The sequence below is a fragment of the Anolis carolinensis genome, chromosome 1 (genome assembly GCF_035594765.1).
Source record: "Anolis carolinensis isolate JA03-04 chromosome 1, rAnoCar3.1.pri, whole genome shotgun sequence".
Classification (NCBI taxonomy): Eukaryota; Metazoa; Chordata; class Lepidosauria; order Squamata; family Dactyloidae; genus Anolis; species Anolis carolinensis.
This window is the reverse complement of record NC_085841.1, coordinates 9,354,910-9,373,204: the sequence shown is the minus strand read 5'-3', so window position 1 is coordinate 9,373,204 and position 18,295 is coordinate 9,354,910. Positions and strand designations below refer to the sequence as shown.

Genomic DNA, 18,295 nt, shown 5'->3' with positions numbered 1-18,295 from the left:
TATTAAAGGGTTGTGACAATAGAAAGGTTTACAACCACTGCTGTAGGTACAATCATAGCCTAGCACTCTGATCACTACTCCATGGTAGCTTTCAAATGAATTGCCTCATGGTTATATTTGTTGTTATTATATGGGTGTTGACTTGTGTGGCCTTTGTATGGTCTTTTCCAACATCATCATCATCATTGGTTATACTTCCAAGGGTAAAATATTCATAATATATAAACTTTATTACGGTCCATGGACCCACAGCTGTTATTCATAATAGTAATAATAACATTAATAGTAATAATAATGATGATGATGATGATAATACAGTAGAGTCTCACTAATCCAAGCCTCACTTATCCAAGCCTCTGGATAATCCAAGCCATTTTTGTAGTCAATGTTTTCAATATATTGTGATATTTTGGTGCTACATTCGTAAATACAGTAATTACAACATAACATTACTGCGTATTGAACTACTTTTTCTGTCAAATTTGTTGTATAACATGATGTTTTGGTGCTTAATTTGTAAAATCCTATCCTAATTTGATGTTTAATAGGCTTTTCCTTAATCCCTCCTTATTATCCAAGATATTCACTTATCCAAGCTTCTGCCGACCCGTTTAGCTTGGATAAGTGAGACTCTACTGTAATAATAATAATATCCCACTTTTTTCCTGTCTAGAATCCAAGTTGGCTTTAAAAAGGTATGGCTTAAAAAGGAAATATACCTGTATATATTCGAGTATAAGCCGACCCGTATATAAGCCGCGGCACCTAATTTTACCACAAAAACTGGGAAAACTTATTGACTCGAGTATAAGCTGAGGGTGGTAAATTTCAGAAATAAAAATAGATAGCAATAAAATTACATTAATTGAGGCATCAGTAGGTTAAATGTTTTTGAATATTTACATAAAGCCCAAATTTAAGATAAGACTGTCCAACTCTGATCAAATCATTATTCTCATCTTCTTCAATGCAAATGTGCGTATGTATCCTTTTAATAATAATAGAGTAAAATAATACATATAATAATAATATTAATAATAATAATAAATAATAATACAGGAAAATAATGCATGTAATAATAAATAGAGTGAAATAATAAATGTATTATTATTAATAATAAAAATAGAGTAAAATAAATGTAGTAGTAGCAACAATAATAGAGAAAAATAATAAATGTACCATATATTCTCGAGTATAAGCTGACCCAAATATAAGCCAACCAGGACCCTCACCCGAGTAAGCCGAGTGGGGCTTTTTCAGTCTTAAAAAAAGAGCTGAAAAACTAGGCTTATACTCGATTATATACAATAACTTTTCTGGTAGCCTAAAGAATACAGTTGTTCCAGGCTTTGGCCTTTCATCTTTGTCAATGGAAGCTGGTGGTTTCCATGTTAGTGACATAGTATCTATTCAGCTCAGTATTTTAGTCTGAACTTTAAAGAAGGGGCTGAACCCTATCTAAGGTTCAGCACCTCGGATAGCACACCCCAAATTCAAAACAAATTGGTGTGCCTGCACTGTAGAATAAATGCAGGTTGACACTGCTTCGACTGTCATTGCGCAGTGCTATGAAATCTTGGGATTTGTAGTTTGATTGGTCCACCAGTACTCATAGTCAGAGAAGGCTAAAGACCTTGTAAAACTACAACTCCCGGTATTCCATAGCACTGAGCCATAGCAGTCAAGATGATGTCAAACCGCATTAATTCTACAGTGTAGAGCAGGGGTCCTCAAACATTTTAAGTGGAGGGCCGATTCACAGTCCTTCAGACTGCTGGGGGGGGCGGACTATGATGAAATAGTCCAAAATTAGGATTGTTACTGTGTGCCTTCAAGTCATTTCAGACTTAGGTCAACCCTAAGGTCACAAAGAGTCGGAAACGACTGAATGAATAAAAAACAACAAAGTCCAAAGTTTAGGACAGAGGCCCATGGGCCTTAGTTTGGTGACCCCTGATCTAGACGATCTCATAAGACCATAGGTAAGCAAAGAGACCTTCAAAGACCATCTAGATGGTCTCATAAGACCATAGGCCATGAAAGGGACCGTCAAAGGCCATCTAGATGATCTCATCAGGAAATCAGAAGACCATCGATAAGGAAAGGGACCTCAAAGACCTTCTAGATGGTTTCATAAGACCATAGGTAAGGAAAGGGACCCTCAAAGGCCATCTAGATCATCTCATCAGAACATCAGAAGACCATAGATAAGGAAAGGGACCCTCAAAGACCATCTAGATGGTTTCATAAAACCATAGGTAAGGAAAGGGACGCTCAAAGGCCATCTAAATGATCTCATCAGGCCATCAGAAGACCATAGATAAGGAAAGGGACCTCAAAGACCATCTAGATGGTCTCATAAGACCATAGGCAATGAAAGGGACCCTCAAAGGCCATCTAGATGATCTCAGGCCATCAGAAGACCATAGATAAGGAAAGGGACCTCAAAGACCATCTAGATGGTCTCATAAGACCATAGGTAAGGAAAGGGGCCCCCAAAGGTCATCTAGACAATCTCATAAAACCATAGGTAAGTAAAGGCACCCTCAAAGGCCATCTAGACAGTCTCATAGGACCATAGGTAAAGAAAGTGACCTCCAAAAGCCATCTAGATGGTCTCATAAGGCTCTAGATAAGCAAAGAGATCTTCAAAGACCATCTAGACGATCTCATAAGGCCATACGTAAGCAAAGAGACCCCCAAAGACCAGGTAGACTTAGGTCAACCCTAAGTCTAAAGTTTAGGATGGGCCAGGTAAATGACTTTCGAGGGCCGCATCCGGCCCACAGGCCTTAGTTTGGGGACCCCTGGTGTAGATGCACCCAGTGTCAAAATGGCTTCATCACTCCAAAGACCAAGGAGTTCACAGCTGTCCTCAATCATACGACATTGTCTTTTGTTTGGAGAGGAGGTGCTGAGTCAGGGGCAGCCCCGAGGACGGCTTCCATGTTAGCCTCCAGCGACTTTGCAAGAGCAACACCCATGAGTCACAGACCTGTGAGTCACAGGAAGGGTTGTGGAAGCTGTCACACACATTTGTGGCTCTTCTGCTGTGGCACGAAGGCAGATTGATAAAGATCGCTGTTTTTGGTTTTTTGCCTCCTCAACAGAAAGACAAACGACTTCCATTGCAAATGGCCTGAGAAATATAGATCTAGTTCCTACATGGTTTCTCCTCCAAGTCTAAGGATGTGCCTGCCCTGTTGAATGAATGCATTTCGACACCACTTCAACTGTCATGTCTCAATGCGATGGAATTCTGGGAGTCGTTGTTCCACAAGGTCTTTAGCAGGCATGGGCAAACTTGGGCCCTCCAGGTGTTTTGGATTCCTAACAGCCTACTTGCAATATATTCTCAGTTTGCTTCTGACATAACAAAAAAGGGAAGTAGCTTTGAAAGGAGGGGAAAATCCTTTCGGCTGTTTCCATTTTTCCGGTCCCGCCATGTGCCACTATTGGGTGGGCAATAGGCAAACATGAAGTGGGCCGGGCTGTGGCACAGGCTGGTGAGCAGCCAGCTGCAATAAATCACTCTGACCAAGCGGTCATGAGTTCGAGGCCAGCCCATGGCGGGGTGAGCACCCAACAATAAAAAATAAAATAAAAAATAGCCCCTGCTCGTTGCTGACCTAGCAACCCGAAAGATAGTTGCATCTATCAAGTAGGAAATTGAGGTACCACTTATAAAATGGGGAGGCTAATTTAACTAATTTACGACTCCATAAAAATCATCCAACCACCATTGGAATGAGGAAGTGCCGTTGCAGTGGATGATGAAGCAGCTGCTCCCCCTGTGGCCAGAATCAAACATCTCCTCAGGAGAAGGTTAAATTGCCTCTGCATCTCTCTCTGTCTTTGTTCTATGTGTATATGGCATTGAATGTTTGCCTTATATGTATATACAATGTGATCCACCCTGAGTCCCCTTCGGGGTGAGAAGGACAGAATATAAATATAAATAATTCTTTCTCCTATACTTTGTTCATTTTTAATTCCAAAACGTAATCTACTTTCTGGATAACCCTCTTAAAATCCAGGTTATCTGCTTTGACCTGGATTATATGGCAGTGTAGGCTCAGATAATCCAGTTCAAAGTAGACGGTCCATATTGAGAATCTAGATTGTATGTCGGTGTAGAACGGGCCTTAGAGGTTCCTCATTATGTTTATGCAACACACAGTTTGGAAAGCTCTGGTTTAAGTTTTAAAATTTCCACAAGTATTCATTTTTTCACCAATTGTTGCGATGGTTGATTCGTTTGTGAAGCCACTAACAGATAACTATATTCACTCCAGTTTTCAGAACCTGGGCATCCAGTGCGTGAAGAAGAGAGACCTCAAGGAATCCATCATCTTGCGAATGTCGAAGAAAATTAATCCTTTCGGTGGTAAGTAATCACCGTCAATCAGTTGCTTGGAATAGCTAAGATACTTCTATAATGGACTATGCCGTCACACCCAGGCACCTTTTAGAGCTTTAAGATGTGCTTCTTTCTTTGCCCAGGTGAACAAGATTTTATTTTCTCAAAGTCCTTGGCAGACTTGGCACAAATTGTTGAGGTTACAAATACAAATAGTCAACTTATAAAACCTTGCAGACGTTCCTTTCTTGCTTTTCCCCTTAGTTGCTGGGTTAACTTCTTCCAAAGGCAAAGAGATCCTGAGATCCTCTCTACCCTAACCCTGAGCTGCTATATCAAAAAAAGCAGGTCTTTCACTATCTAAGTTCAAAGCTAGCTTGGAGACGAAGTAATTAGAGCTTCTTCCAATGGCAAAGAAATCCTGGGATATTCTTTGTCCCAGCGCTGAGTTGCCATCTTGGAAACAGCAGGTCTTCCCCTATCTGAACTCAGCACCAGTTTTATAGGCAAGAGGTCAGTACTTACGATGGCTTGTCTGAGCTGGCCTGGCTTGACCACACAATCACATCTGAGTTCTTTTCTCTTCTGTCTAGAAAGCAAAAGGCTTCTCAAAATGGATATTTCATCCCCAGGAAAAGGGGCGGTCTCCAGAACAAAAGGATACTTTGCAAGCTTTCAGCAGCAAAGGCTTTGCAGAATGGTTACAAATCTTTGTTAATGGCTAACTGTCAGAGTGCTGCTGAGTCTGCAGCAATCCTGGAAAAAATGCAAACAGGTGCTATTTCCTACAACTATGAGAAACTGCAAATCAAACCCCTGGGAGATAGAACATGGACATTATTAAGTGTATGCAACCATAAGTAAGATTTTTTTGGGAGAGTGGATACTGAGCAAATGAGTTAACATGGGTCTTGGGTTACTGTGGGTTTTACGGGCTGTATGGCCATGTTCCAGAAGTATTCTCTCCTGATGTTTCACCCACATCTATGGCAAGCATCCTCAGAGATTGTGCCATAGATGTGAGTGAAACATCAGGAGAGAATACTTCTGGAACATGGCCATACAGCCCAGAAATATATACAACAACTCTGTGATCCCAGCCATGAAAGCCTTCGACAACACATTTAACATGGGTCTTGTTTCACGGAATGGATGAACCCGATGTGATAAAGTCAGATTGTGTACATCTGGCGCATTGTTAGGCACAGAACTAATTCAGGCCAGGCTTGTTCGGCTTTGAAAATTGGGCACAATTTTGTGTGTTCAGGGAAGTACCTGTTAATACTGTAGATGGATGAGAGCTCACTAGGAAATAGCAGAGGTTTCCTGATAAAGCCAAGAAAAGACCTTGGAGAACTGCTTTTAGTTGGCTATATTCGTGGACCATTGGCATGACTCAACCAAAGTGTTACTATGTGAGGGATGCGTGAAAAACCTGAGCTTCTCATGTGATGGGGAGTTAGTTTACACATATGGCATCATGCCACCCGTTTGCTGTGTGTTGTGTGGGCAGGGTTTTAGATCATGCCACTAGCCCTCTGCCATTGACTCATAGTGCAGTTACAAATTTGCTGGCTGCTTGGACCAGATATTTTAATTTTTTAGGTGTGGAAAAGAAACAACAAAGTAAGGATTAGAGGAGGAAGTAGGTATTTTTTTAGGCGAAGATGTTGTGGCCGGAGGCAGAATTTGGACAAGTTACTCTTTATGATTACAGTTCCCAGAAATCTCAGCCACTGGGTTTCCTGGTTAAGGGATTCTGGCAGTTGTAGTCCCAAAATGGTGACGTTTAGTTTCCCAGCTTTCATATCATTGTATTTGTTGCAGGTCCATGGAAACAAAGAGAGAATTAGGGATTGGATATAGCATTCAGTTTCCTGAGAAAAACAGCTTTTTGCATCTATTCCGTTTGGATGCATAATGGTGTGTGTACCAGAAAATCTCAGGTAAATGACAGGAACACTAAAACACTATACAAAATCCCAGAATACTTGTAAAGTATCTATACAGACATATGATAGTCTATGTACAAAGAAAATGTGTCCAAATAACATATATTATTAAAGTTCCCCGTACAAAGCTCAATTTGGCCGTACCCGACAAAATGAAAAGGAGCAACAGCTCTAACATAAAAGTTATTCAAGTCTGGTATTGGTTCCAATGTATATAGGCTTCAGGGATACATAGTCAATGAAAATATCTTCCAAACAATTTAAACAGATGGTTGGTCGTGTTGCTGTATACTGGAATGAAGAAAATAATGATGGAGCACCGCTCTCAAAAAAGTCTTCGAAAGTAAAGTCCAAATAAAGTCCCAAGTCTACAGGGGTCCCGGGTATTTTTGTACCCTGTTTCAGGGAGAAAATCCCCTTCTTCAGGAGTTGTTATACTCAGCAACAATGAATTTCTATCTAAAACAAAACATAGAGTAACAAGTATTTTACCAGCAGTATTAACAGAAGTAAAGGTAACCCACATAACAGTATTATACTTACATAGTGCCTAATTGCTTTCACTATATGTTATTTGGACACATTTTCTTTGTACATAGACTATCGTATGTTTGTATAGGAAGACTAAAACAACCTTTAAAATACAGAATTCAGAAAGAAAAACAGCTGCAGAGACTGATCTTTACTCCGTGTCTATATTTAGTGTATAATATTTTTCAAGGCAGAAAAGGTCTTATATTTATTCCTATGGAATAATAGCAATAATGTGTTGTCGAAGGCTTTCATGGCTGGAATCACTAGGTTGCTGTGAGTTTTCCAAGCTGTATGGCCATGTTCCAGAAGCATTTTCTCCTGACGTTTCACCCACATCTATGGCAGGCATCCTCAGAGGTTGCGAAGTCTGTTGGAAACTAGGCAAGTGAGGTTTATATATTTGTGGAATAATGTCCAAAGTGAGAGAAAGAACTCTTGTCTGTTGGATGCAAGTGTGAGTTGAAATCCACAAGCATGTGGACAACTTCAACAGAGAGGAAGAAACCATGAAAATGAACAAAATCTGGCTACCAGTATTAAAAAACTCTAAAATCAAAATAGTAGATGGGAACCAACACTCTGAGGGCAGAGAACAGCTAATGACTGAACAAAGGATGCCCCCAGGCAAGAGACAAAACCTTTCCAATGCTAATTAGGGTGATTAACTGAAACATTAATGCTGGCTTCCCAGTGACAAAGGACTCTTGCCACACCCTGGACTCTACACAAATATATATTCTTTCCTTTCCTTACTTAGTTTATCCATACCTCACAACCTCTGAGGATGCCTGCCATAGATGTGGGTGAAACGTCAGGAGAGAATACTTCTGGAACATGGCCACACAGCCCGAAAGACATACAACAACCCTGCAAGTGTGAATGTTGCAATTGGATTCCGCCAGACAGGAAGCAGCCAGGCTTTGAAGCTGCAAAGCTTTTCAGTGCTAATCAATGTGGCCAATTGCAACATTCACATTTGCCAAGAGTTCTTTCTCCCACCCTGGACATTATTCTACAGATATATAAACCTCACTTGCCTAGTATCCAACAGACTTCACAACCTCTGAGGATGCCTGCCATAGATGTAGGCAAAACATCAGGAGAGAATGCTTCTGGAACATGGCCATACAGCCCGGAAAACTCACAGCAACCCAACAGCAATAATTCTTGGCATTTGCATAGTATCTTTGAGTGTGCAAAATGCTTTACATATATTGCCCAGTTCTGTGCTGCTATGGTCCATATTGTTATGGTAAGGGAATGGTCAGCATTGGGCACACAATTAATCATTTTCGTGCCAAAAAATGTTGGTGAGTGTGTGTTAGTATAGTCTGTTAGGAAAGTCCCAAGGAAGAAGAAAAAAGAACAATAAGGCTTTCTCCTTCCTCCCTGCACCGCTTTCTGCACCACTTGAGAATGAGGTTTTCCCAATCATCTGGATTTTGAGGGCACGGAGGAGGCTCTTGAGGGAAGAGGGAAAATATTTCCTCATCGGAGAACTGACAAAATTGGCTCTGCCAGCCGTGTTACACCATGGGATCATGTTGTGATCATGCTTCGAACCTTATGGTTCTGACAACTCTGAAAGTTAGGTGGTTGTTGCTATATAGGATAACAACAGTGTCTTGCAATGAGGAATGCTTTACTTCTGCAATCTGGGAGGCAGTGTACAGCAGTAATTTGAGTGTTGGACTATGACTCTGTAGACTTGATCTGTAGACTAGATCCCGACTTGACCATGGAAACCTACTATGTGACCTTGGGCAAGCCACACTCTCTCAGCCTCAGAGGAAAGCAAAGGCAAATGCCTTCTGAACAAATCTTGCTCAGAAAACCCTATGATAATTTGCCTTAGGGCAGTGATGGCCAACCTATGACACGCGTGTCAGCATTGACACGCCTAGCCATTTTTGCTGACACGCTGCTGCATGCAGATTGATTGGATGACTACGTCTTTTGTGGCCAAATTTGGTGTGATTTGGTCCAGTGGTTTTGTTGTTTACTCCATAGGAATTATGCACATTACATTTTACACACACACACACACACACACACACACACATATATATATATAGTAGAGTCTCACTTATCCAACATAAACGGGCCGGCAGAATGTTGGATAAGCGAATATGTTGGATAATAAGGAGGCATTAAGGAAAAGCCTATTAAACATCAAATTAGGTTATGATTTTACAAATGAAGCACCAAAACATCATGTTAGACAACAAATTTGGCAGAAAAAGTAGTTCTATACGTAGTAATGCTATGTAGTAATTACTGTATTTATGAATTTAGCACCAAAATATCACGATATATTGAAAACATTGACTATAAAAATGCGTTGGATAATCCAGACTGTTGGATAAGTGAGTGTTGGATAAGTGAGACTCTACTGTATATATATATTCTATTATTATTCTATTATTCTATTATATTATCATATTATTACTATTTTATTATTATTATATTATTCATTGCTCATGACTACATTGAAACTAGAATAGAGAGAAATCAGTGAGGAAACTGGAAGAGGTACCATTGATTGTTGTACATGGAAATAATGGTAGTAAATAGTTTTTGATTTATTAAGTACAGTTATATATTACAATTATACATTTCTGTTATTTAAACTATACATATTGCGAAATTATGGTTTTTTTTCTTGAAGTGACACAACACCCAAGTCATGCTAGGGTTTTTTTGGTGAATTTTGAAACACCAAGTGAAAAAGGTTGCCCATCATTGCCCTACTCCAAGCTGGCTCTGTTGGCCAAAAGAAAAGGGAGTTTGTGTTTCTGTGTGTGTGCATTTTAAAGGTTGAATGCTAAACGCTACACTTGTGACCGTATCGAGATGTCATAAACCACCACATCTCCTTGTGAAAGTCGTAGCGCTGTGATCCTCACACAATGTGAGCGTTCCACCGAAACCCGGGCGTCACGGGGAGGCTGTGGCCACGAGAAGGAAACTCTCTTCTCTGTGGGCTCAGCCCTGCTTCGTGACATCACTGGAGAAACACAGGCTTAGAAGCGACAGGATACAGCTTTCAAGGGTAGCGATGCCTCTGCAGTCTCATAACAAAAATAATAAATTTAGAAATAGAGGTGTGGAAGTTGTTGGTTTCAATGTGTGCCTTTCAAGAGGTTTCTCTCCCCCTTTCCCTTCCTTTCTCTTCCCTTCTTTTCCTTTCTGTCCTTCCCTTCCATCATACTTTTTCCCTTTCCCATTCTTCCTTCCTTCCCTCTTTTTTTTAACCTTCTTCCCTCCTTCCCTCCCAACTCATATTATTTCACAAGTCCAAAATTTCATTGCTTCTGTTGCCGGCTTGTACCTCTTTCCCTCATTAAAGATATACTCAATAAATTTTCCCCAGATTTTCCAAAAATCTGTTTGTTTCCATATTCCCTTTTGAATTTTAATATTGCAAGTGTTGTATCCCAGAGCTTACCCTCTGACCTTAAACACAACACCAGTTGAATATAATCAGCAAACAGAAGAACCTGGCCACGCGTTGTGCCTGGCCACGCGTGCTGTGGCGAAATATGGTGGTATGGGAAATAAAGTATTGAGGAGTTGGTGGTAGTTAAGGTAAAGGGCTGAGTGGGTTGCTAGGAGACCAAGTGAGCGGAGCTTAGCCTTCTAACTGGCAGCAATTGGATAAAAGCAATTCTTCCTCTCCCTCTAATTAGGACTTTATTTTTCTTTTCTTTTTGTTGTATCAACCTAGAGGCATGGATGAGGGGTTGTGCTGTCAATTTTCAAGGTTGTGGGGTGTTTACTTTTGTTGTTTTGCCCGCTGCCGTGATACCATCACTCTTTTATATATATAGATATATGAGAGCCAAGCAATAAAAAAGATGCAAACAGTAAAAATGATGCTAACAGTATGGTCTTTATATAAGTGTTAAATTGTTCGGTAATTTACTGTATATACTCGAGTATAAGCCTAGTTTTTCAGCCCTTTTTTTAAGACTGAAAAAGCCCCTCTCGGCTTATACTCAGGTGAGGGTCCTGGTTGGCTTATATTTGGGTCAGCTTATACTCGAGAATATATGGTACATTTATTATTTTTCTCTATTATTATTATTGGTGTTATTACATTTATTATTTTTCTCTATTATTGTTGCTACTATTACATTTATTTTACTCTATTTTATTATTATTAATAATACATTTATTATTTCACTCAGATCTTATTATTATTATACTTATTATTTTACTCTATTTATTATTACATGTATTATTTTCCTGTAATTCCTGTAATTACATGTATTATTTTCCTGTATTTATTATAATTATTATTATTACATGTATTGTTTACTCTATTATTATTAAAATTATACATAAGCACATGTACATTGAAGAAGATGAGAATAATGATTTAATTAGAGTTGGGCAATCTTATCTTCAATTAGAGCTTTATGTAAATATTCAAAAGCATTTAGCCTACCAATGCCACAATTAATGTAATTTTATTGGTATCTGTTTTTATTTCTGAAATTTACCACTCTCAGCTTATACTGGAGTCAATGTTTTCCCAGTTTTTTTGTGGTAAAATTAGGTGCCTCGGCTTATATTCGGGACGGCTTATACTCGAGTATATACAGTAATCAATTATGACACTGATTTATACAATGCATATAATATGTACAGTAAGATTATTGTTAGTATCAGTTACATGGGCAAAATACATATCAATATCAGTACAGTAGAGTCTCAATTATCCAACACTCACTTATCCAACGTTCTGGATTATCCAATGCATTTTTGTTGTCAATGTTTTCAATATATCGTGATATTTTGGTGCTAAATACGTAAATACAGTAATTACTACATAGCATTAATGTGTAATGAACTACTTTTTCTGTCAAATTTGTTGTATAACATGATGCTTTGGTGCTTAATTTGTAAAATCATAACCTATTTTGATGTTTAATAGGCTTTTTCTTAATCTCTCCTTATTATCCAACATATTTGCTTATCCAACGTTCTGCCGGCCCGTTTACGTTGGATAAGTGAGACTCTACTGTATTTCAAACAAGAAAGACATCCATAATAGACATTAAACAATACATTCTCATTCAACCAATGTAAGTTCTCAACAGTTCCTCGCTATTTCTTCTTAGGAATGTTTATAAACTAAAGTTCAGACTAAGTTTCTTCTGTAAAATATTAAGTCAATAAAATTCAGTCCCATGTAGATACTACTTGTTGTAGGAATTCTTGATTCTTCATGATGATAGCAACAGTAGAATTTCTTTTGATATGCATGATGATAGCAACTACAAGGGTTTCCGATATTATTACCCTTCCTCAGGTTGCTACTTCATCAGTTTAAGTTGATATCTTCACAGGAATTTGCAAACTAGATTCAAAAGGACAATCTAGTTTGTAACTGTTGAGCACTCACATCCGCAAAAAGCGAACCGTGAAGTAGTGAGGGAACACTGTAAATATCTGTTGCTCTCTCTGTATAGCTAACAGTATAGTCCAAAAGCAGTATCTGCATTAGGGAATAAATAGTTCATGAACTTCAAGGTACAAAGGCAAAAACACAAGAAACAAGGTTGCAAAATCCAAAAGGACAAGGCAGCATAGAGATCCAAAACCCAGAACAAGAACTTGGTAATTCTGAAATCATCAAACTAGAAATCCACTTGGAAACAAGACTGTCATGAGATTCCAACATTGACCAAACAGAGCTACAATCATGTCAGAGTATTTTGCAGCGCAGCAGCAGTTGGATGGAGTCAGTGGAATGCAGAACGAAGAGACACCCAGAGACGTTGGTAAAACTATATACAAAGTTTTACTGCACAAGACAAACAGGCTTGCAGACAATGGACACAGGACTTAACACCTAGGCAGACCACTCAACTCAACTCAGAACAGAACAGAACAGAACTGATGCAATCAGTAATGCATACACACTTGTGTCTGGACACTCCCCAGTTCCAGCCACACATCAAGGTCATCACAGCTTCTTAGTAATTAACTCTTTACAGGCTATAGTACACTCTGGATGATGCAATCAGTATGCAATACAGACAAGACACAAATTTCATTTAAACACTATCAATACACAAATCCTACATTAACAAATCATTCCCTTGTCTCTTTTAAAGCCTTTCCTGTCTCATTCAACGAAAAGAACCAATTCTGTTTCACTTTACAACCACATAAGGATTTGTTCCCCGTTTTCGCTCCCGTAGACGGACTGACCTTTGACAAACCTGGGAACTCTCCCTTAATTTACAAAAGTCTTGTCTTCTATGTTCAAGCTCATTAAATTCTATACAGACAAATCATCCCCAGGAGACAGATTCTCAGAGAAAGACGGTTGTGGGCCTCTTCCAGGAATTTGACCTTAAGCATCCACAGGAGAAACACTGTTCAAGAGAAACCTAGGCCTCTCAGAGCCCGGCCTTTCAGCCAGACCAGGAAAACCATCATTCTCAATGCCATCAGGCACAGGCACAGAACACCCATCATCTCCATTGACATCACTGACATCAGACACAATTACAAACTTAACTACAACAGCAAGTCAGCTTGTCATTAATAGCTATGTTCCAAATTTCCCTGTACCATTCTTCTAATTGGATTTCTTTTTTTTCTTTCCAGTTTTTTTGCTACAGTAGAGTCTCAGTAATCCAAGCCTCGCTTATCCAAGCCTCTGGATAATCCAAGCCATTTTTGTAGTCAATGTTTTCAATATATCATGATATTTTGGTGCTAAATTCGTAAATACAGTAATTACATCATAACATTACTGCATATTGAACTACCTTTTCAGTCCAATTTGTTGTATAGCAGGATGTTTTGGTGCTTAATTTGTAAAATCATGACCTAATTTGATGTTTAATAGGCTTTTCCTTAATCCCTCCTTATTATTTATTTATTTATTGTTATTTACATCATTTATATTCCGCCCTTCTCACCCCGAAGGGGACTCAGGGCGGATCACATTACACATATTAGGCAAACATTCAATGCCTTTTTAACACAGGACAAAGACAAACAAACATAGCTCCGAGCGGGCCTCGAACTTATGACCTCCTGGTCAGTGACTCATTGCTCTCCCGTCTGCGCCACAGCCCCGGGCTGTGTTATTCCAAGTTATTCGCTTATCCAAGCTTCTGCCGGCCCGTTTAGCTTGGATAAGTGAGACTCTACTGTATTAGCAATTTTGCTGCTGTTATCACATTATAAACCAATTCTTTCTCCTCTTGTGAGTGAATTGTATAATCATGGATAAGTAATAATGCAGATTTAGGTGTATTCTCTATCTCTAGGTTGGCAGAAGCTGGAGCTGGCAGCGGGAGCTTACTCTGCTCCCTGGATTTGAACCTCCAGCCTTTTGGTCAGCAAGTTCAGCTCTTAGTGTTCTAGCTGGCTCATAAAGGAAGATGTGTTAGGACAGGTAAACTGTCCGAATAACCTTTTCTACCTTAACCACATTCGGACCACATTCTTTGGCTATTATGCATGTTCCGGTTTTCATCTGGGAAATGCTGGAGAGTATGAATAACCAAGCTCTCGTCTGAATCCATCTACTTCTTTTAAGAGAGATGTTTATCATATCAGAATAAGAGGAAGTCATCTAACATTAAGGAAATTTAAGAAAGACAAAAGTTGAACTCAAAGTTCTAGAACAGCGTTGATGTACAGATGAAACGGAAGTGGAAATGGTTCCAAAATACAATTCTTGCAAATCAGCTGACCCACCCAGTATGTCAGCTAGCGTGTAAATTGCCCGGATTTAGCATCATTACATAATTATGTCTCTGTTGTATCTCTTTTCCTCCAATATAAAAGTCAACATAGGTATGTGTATGCTTGTTGGTTTGTACTACGAAGGCTCCTGGGTGGCTTGGTGGATCTGAACCAAACTTGGCACGCATGCCTTTCGTTATCCAACTTAAAATAATAGAGGGGTTTGAACTAAAAGAACCACCCCTTTCAGGTCCAGAGCAGAGGGAAAGAAAAGGAATAATGTGGATTGGTTGAGGAAGGAAAGGCAGGCTTCAATATTTCCATTCTTTACTTTGCATCCTGATCCGATTTTCTCAGTATGGAGCAACAAACCAGTGTGATATTGTGGATATCGTGAGAGATATACTGGGAGACCAGGGTTAGAGTCATTGGGTGTCCTTGAGTAAATCACATTCTCAGGGTCCTTCCACACAGCCATTTAAGAATATCAAGGCAGATAATCCACAATGTCTGCTTTGAACTGGATTATTTGAGTCCACACTGCCATATAATCCAGTTCAATATACAGCTGTGTGAAAGGGGCCTCAGTCTTGATGGAAAACAAAGTCAAACCTAAGTACAAGTCTTGCCAAGAAAACTCCATAAAAGATTAGCCATAAGTCAGAAATGGCAATAACAGTAAGAAAAACGAAGAACCGATGTGAGAATTTTGTTGCTTATTATTTTGTTTGGGACTGAAATTTCACTATTTGCCTTAGAGTTGCAACAAATTGGAAATGACTTGTATACATGCAACGATATTAAATGTAAAGGGGAGAAATGTTGAAGTTTAGGCTGAAACCAGCAAAGGGGAATCAGTGTGGATCGCTTCAGGTTGTGAGTCACGGTGCGGCGAGTGGGCGCAACGTGGGTTGTTGTGAGCTGCCTGTGGTTGACGTGGTTGTTGTACTTACGGAAGGAGCCGTGTTCACGTAGGTGATGTTGAAAAGGCTGAAGCGGGTGGTTTGGGGATGGGATGCATGACTAGGTGTGAATACAAGGTGGACCAAAGCAGGCGTAGCAGGGAAGGTGTTCACCAAGGGTGCATCTACACTGCTGAATTAATGCATTCTGACACCACTTTAAATGCCAGGGCTCATTGCTATGGATCCGTGGGAGTTGGAGTTTGGTGAATCATTAGCACTCTTTGGTAAAGAAGACTGAAGACCTTTTAAGAATATATTTCCCTTGATTCAATAGCATTGAGCTATGGCAGGTGAAGTGGTGTCAAACTGCATTCAATATACAGTATAGACACAACCTACATCACGGGGTGCAGTGACTAGTCACTTTTGAAGTCTGGTTTTAAGGCTTGGTTGAAAGTATTGTATTACGATGTTGCATTTTAACTGTGCTGTGCCCCGTTTTGAGCCATGAGGGGAGGTGTTTTATACGTTGTTGTTGTGCAAATAATCCAAAAATCTGGGCAGAAATCCGATACTTCTTGAGCTAAGCATTTCAGATAAGATACTCAACCTATAGTGCTACCTATTAGGACTCATCCTTATCCTAACCTTTGCATTGACAAAATCCTTTGTTGGGAGGTGTTAGCTGGCCCTGATTGTTCCTTCCCCTCTTTTCTGGGTAATGTCCTTTATTCACTGTCCTGATTTTAGAGTTTTTCTTAAAATACTGGTAGCCAGATTTTGTTCATTTTCATGGTTTCCTCCTTTTGGGAGAGAATGCTTCTGGAACATGGCCATACAGCCTGGAAAATTCACAGCAACCCAGTGATTCCGGCCATGAAAGCCTTCGACAACACATCTAATATCCTCTTAAAACCTTTTAAAGTGTGCATCTACATTGCAACAATGGAGATGACCCTAGATTGGCACCCATTCATTATGTAGTAATGAATCTACACCGCCTTATAGTCCAAATCAGGGGTCCTCAAACTTTTTCAGTGGAGGGACGATTCACAGTCCCTAAGACTGTTGGGAGGCCAGACTATGATGAAATAGTCCAAAATTAGAATTGTTGTTGTTGTATGCCTTCAAGTCGTTTCAGACTTAGGTCAACCCTAAGTCTAAAGTTTAGGACAGAGGCCAGGTCAATGACATTGGGGGGGGGGGCGCATCCGGCCCATGGGCCTTAGTTTGGGGACCCCTGATCTAGACGATCTCATAAGACCATCTAGATGATCTCATCAGGCCATCAGAAGACCATCTCATAAGACCATAGGTGAGGAAAGGGTCGTCTAGATGGTCTCATAAGACCATAAGTGAGGAAAGGGACCCTCAAAAGGCCATCTAGATGGTCTCATAAGACCATAGATGAGGAAAGGGACCCTCAAAGACCATCTAGATGGTTTCATAAGTCCATAGGTAAGGAAAGGGGCCTGCAAAGGCCATCTAGACAATCTCATAAAACCATAGGTAAGGAAAGGGACCCTCAAAGGCCATCAAGACGGTCCCATAGGACCATAGGTAAGGAAAGTGACCTCCAAAAGCCATCTAGATGGTCTCATAAGGCCGTAGCTAAGCAAAGAGACCTTCAAAGACCATCTAGACAATCTCAAAAGACCATAGGTAAGCAAAGAGACCTCCAAAGACCACATAGACTTAAGTCAACCCAAAGTCTAAAGTTTAGGACAGGGGCCAGGTAAATGACCTCGGAAGGCCGCATCCAGCCCACGGGCCTTAGATGGGGACCCCTGGTCCAAATCAATACAGCTAATCCACATTCTGAAACTGAATTATAGGGCGGTGTAGATCCAGCCCCAAAGTCTATACCCTGTTTCCCCGAAAATAAGACATCCCCAAAAAATAAGACCTAGTAGTGGTTTTGCTGAATTGCTAAATATAAGGCCTCCCCCGAAAGTAAGACCTAGCAAAGTTTTTGTTTGGAAGCATGCCCAGCGCCTGCCAAACAGAACACCAGAGCATGCAGAATTGGTAAATGTACATACCAGTTGTACATGGAAATAATGGTAGTAACAAGAAATTCTTGATAGGATTCACAGTTTGTCTGGTTATGCTGATTTGTGATGACAACTACTGTACGGTATATAATAAATGTTCATTTTTTGTTCAATAATAAATGTGAATTCTTCTTCATGGAAAAATAAGACATCCCCTGAAAATAAGACCTAGCACATCTTTGGGAGCACAAATTAATATAAGACACTGTCTTATTTTCGGGGAAACACGGTAGTAATGAACTAGGTGCGTCCCATTATCCAGCTTCTGTGGATGACCAACAAATAGTTTTCTCATCCACCAAGATATGCAGCAAGAACCAAATGTGTACAAATCGTACAGCTTGCAGGAAAAGGAAGCCGCATGAAAGAGTTCTCTGATTAACCTCTTACTCTATGTTTTTAAATGGCTGCACCCACTCCGTCAGGAAAATAAAAAAAGGCAACCACAAGTGTGCTTTAAGACGAGACCACAGATTTCCTGCCGCTCTAAACACTCTTGACTAAGTCTTTCTGCAGACCGCCTGGGGCAAGCCTTTCGAATAAATAAAAATAAAAGTTTGGTCCAGACCCATCATAGTTTGAGTCCATGGTGCTCTCTGAATGTAGGTGAACTACAACTACAACTCCAAAACTCAAGGCCAATGCCCACGAAACCCTTCCAGTATTTCTTGTTGGTCATGGGAGTTCTGTGTGCCAAGTTTGATTCAATTCCATCGTTGGTGGAGTTCAGAATGCTCTTTGATTGTAGGTGAACTATAAATCCCAGCAAGTACA

At 39.9% G+C, this 18,295-nt stretch overlaps 1 protein-coding gene across 1 annotated transcript in view; it reads left to right on the top strand.

Annotated features, from left to right (window-relative positions):
- rel (REL proto-oncogene, NF-kB subunit) overlaps positions 1-18,295 on the top strand; it is a 69,091-nt gene that overhangs the window by 33,883 nt on the left and 16,913 nt on the right. The window contains exon 4 of the mRNA XM_062970188.1: positions 4,296-4,387. Coding sequence (XP_062826258.1) covers positions 4,296-4,387 — 92 coding nt within the window. The remainder of the gene's footprint in view (positions 1-4,295; positions 4,388-18,295) is intronic.